The 2,166-nt window shown below is 58.7% G+C and overlaps 1 protein-coding gene across 1 annotated transcript in view; it reads left to right on the forward strand.

Annotated features, from left to right (window-relative positions):
* The first annotated feature begins 628 nt into the window (after positions 1-628).
* HMGA2 (high mobility group AT-hook 2) overlaps positions 629-2,166 on the forward strand; it is a 125,656-nt gene continuing 124,118 nt past the window's right edge. Inside the window, exon 1 of the mRNA XM_019472546.1 lies at positions 629-739. Within this exon, the coding sequence (XP_019328091.1) occupies positions 629-739 (111 nt within the window). The remainder of the gene's footprint in view (positions 740-2,166) is intronic.

Genomic DNA, 2,166 nt, shown 5'->3' on the forward strand with positions numbered 1-2,166 from the left:
CCCAGAACAGCCCCCCCCCCCTTTTTTTTTTCCCAATCTCCCAAATCGTTTTATTATTATTATTTTTTAAATGATAGCTCTTTTTGCCCGCTGCTCCCGCTGCTGCCGAAATCCCCGTCTTCCCAGGGTGCATGCTTCTGGCAAGACTGTGCAGTGTTCTCAGTCCATTTTCAGTGTGTCTTATCTTAATTTGCCCTGATCCGATCTAAGCGCGATAGCCACCACTTGCTTTCAATTTGTAGGATTTTTTCCCCTTCTTGGTTTGCTCCGACTACCCTCGGAGTATTTCCCTCTCTCCTTGCATTTCCAGGGTTGCAATTTACTCTGCCTTTTCTTCTTTTTTTTTTTTTTTTTTTTTTACCTCCCCTCTTTTGACTTGCTTCATGTTACTAACCATTCCTAAATTGTAAGAGAGATTCATTCCCCCTCCTCTTCCACCACCACCAGCACCACTACCACCATCACCTCCTCCTCCTCCTCCTCCCCTTCTCTTCTCCTTTTTGGCAGCACCAGGACGTCCGGTGTGGTGGTGGCAGCGAGCAGCAAAAGCAGCAAGAGCTCGTTTTGATTCCCCCCCTTCCAAGGTGCTTTGGAGAGACTGGTTTAAGGCTGAGCAGCAGAAGTCACGATGAGTGCACAAGGTGAGGGACCCGGTCAGCCTTCCACTGCTGCCCAGGAGCAACCTGCAACCGCAGAGCCTCAGAAGAGAGGAAGAGGCAGACCCAGGAAGCAACCACAAGTCAGTATCGTATAGATACGTAGAGCCGCAGATCTATAGTATTATAGGCATGTACATGTACGTATTATGCTGCAAGTGAAGGAGTCCTGGAGACGGGGCGGGGGGCTTTGTTGTGTGCTGCTTCCCGGCGAGGTGGTGCAGAGGCGTAGCGAGGGGCTTCGCCGGGCGCCCCGGCGGGGGGACCCCGGCGCCCGGGAGCGGCGGGGGGCTGTCTGGCCGTGGCTGGGCCTGCCTGCCTGGCTGAGCCGCAGAGCCTCCTCGGGACTTTCACTATTGTGCAGGGAGCGAGCTGGGGCTTTTCAATGTAAATGGGGAACATGGAGCAGCGCGGCTCCGACCAACCAGCGCTCGCTGGGTCATTTCGAGCTGATTTTGAAATTGCGAAAGCGAGGAGCAGGGAACGGGGCTCTCCTGTCTCCCTCCTCTCTCAGCCCTTGCAATGTCTCAATCTGTGTGTGTGTGTGCGTGTGTGTGCGTGTGTGCGTGTGTCGGGTCCCACCGGGGGCTGCTCCCGCCCCCGATCTTGACCAGCCCAGCCCCTGACTGCCCCTAGATCCTGGGGTTGGGGGAGAGGAGGGTGTCTAGAAAGTCGCATAAGTTTTTTCGCTTTTCTCTTTTTTTTTTTCCTTCTTTTTTCCCCCTTGGCGTCCCCCCCCTTCCCCACCTCCTCCCTCACCCCCGTCATCGTATGCAGAGAGGTGCCCCCGTTGCCGATGGAGGGGGGCCGGAGGGGGCTTGCCCTGCATTTGCAACACCTTTTGCCTTCGCTCCGGCGCTTTCCCAGGCAGGTCGAGGCGAGGGGGACTGTTCCCGGGGCTCGGCGCGGGGAGCGGAGCCGGGCTCCCTCCCACCCGCACCCACAGCCTCCTCCCGGGCCCCGAAAGGGACACGCTGGGCTCCTATTTTTGGCTTGCAAGACCTGAATCCGCGCTAAGGTTGCTAGATGCGTGCATTATTTCCACTCCCCCCCCCCCCCACCCCCTCCTCCCACCCTTCCCTCCCCTTCCTCTCCCGAAGTGCCATTGTCGCATCGCCTGGAAATGCCGAGCTGCGCTCAGCCCCCGCCGCCGGGCGAGGCGGCCCCGGAGCCCCCGCGCTTTGCAGCCCCTCCGCGGGCGCCGCCGAAGGGGGATTTTGCCCGCGGATGCAACCAATTAAGCCCGCAGCTTCGCGGGGGCAGCGCGGAGTTGTTCGCAGCCCTTTCCATGCCTTCCTCGGAAGTCACGACTGGGAAGTAGGGCTGCCTATGGAGCTCATTTTAAAGCGAGCTTCCGCGGGCTTTAAAAATGTTTACTCCATTCATTTAGCATGAGCCCACTGCCACGAGAGCCTGCGAGGGGCTCCGAAAACACGGAGGGAGCTGAACAGCAGAGCCCCGAGCCGGGGGAAACCCGGCTGCTTTGCTCCCCCCGCCCCCACCCCGCGAT

Source organism: Aptenodytes forsteri, unplaced genomic scaffold, assembly GCF_000699145.1.
Source record: "Aptenodytes forsteri isolate BGI_AS27 unplaced genomic scaffold, ASM69914v1 Scaffold4, whole genome shotgun sequence".
NCBI lineage: Eukaryota > Metazoa > Chordata > Aves > Sphenisciformes > Spheniscidae > Aptenodytes > Aptenodytes forsteri.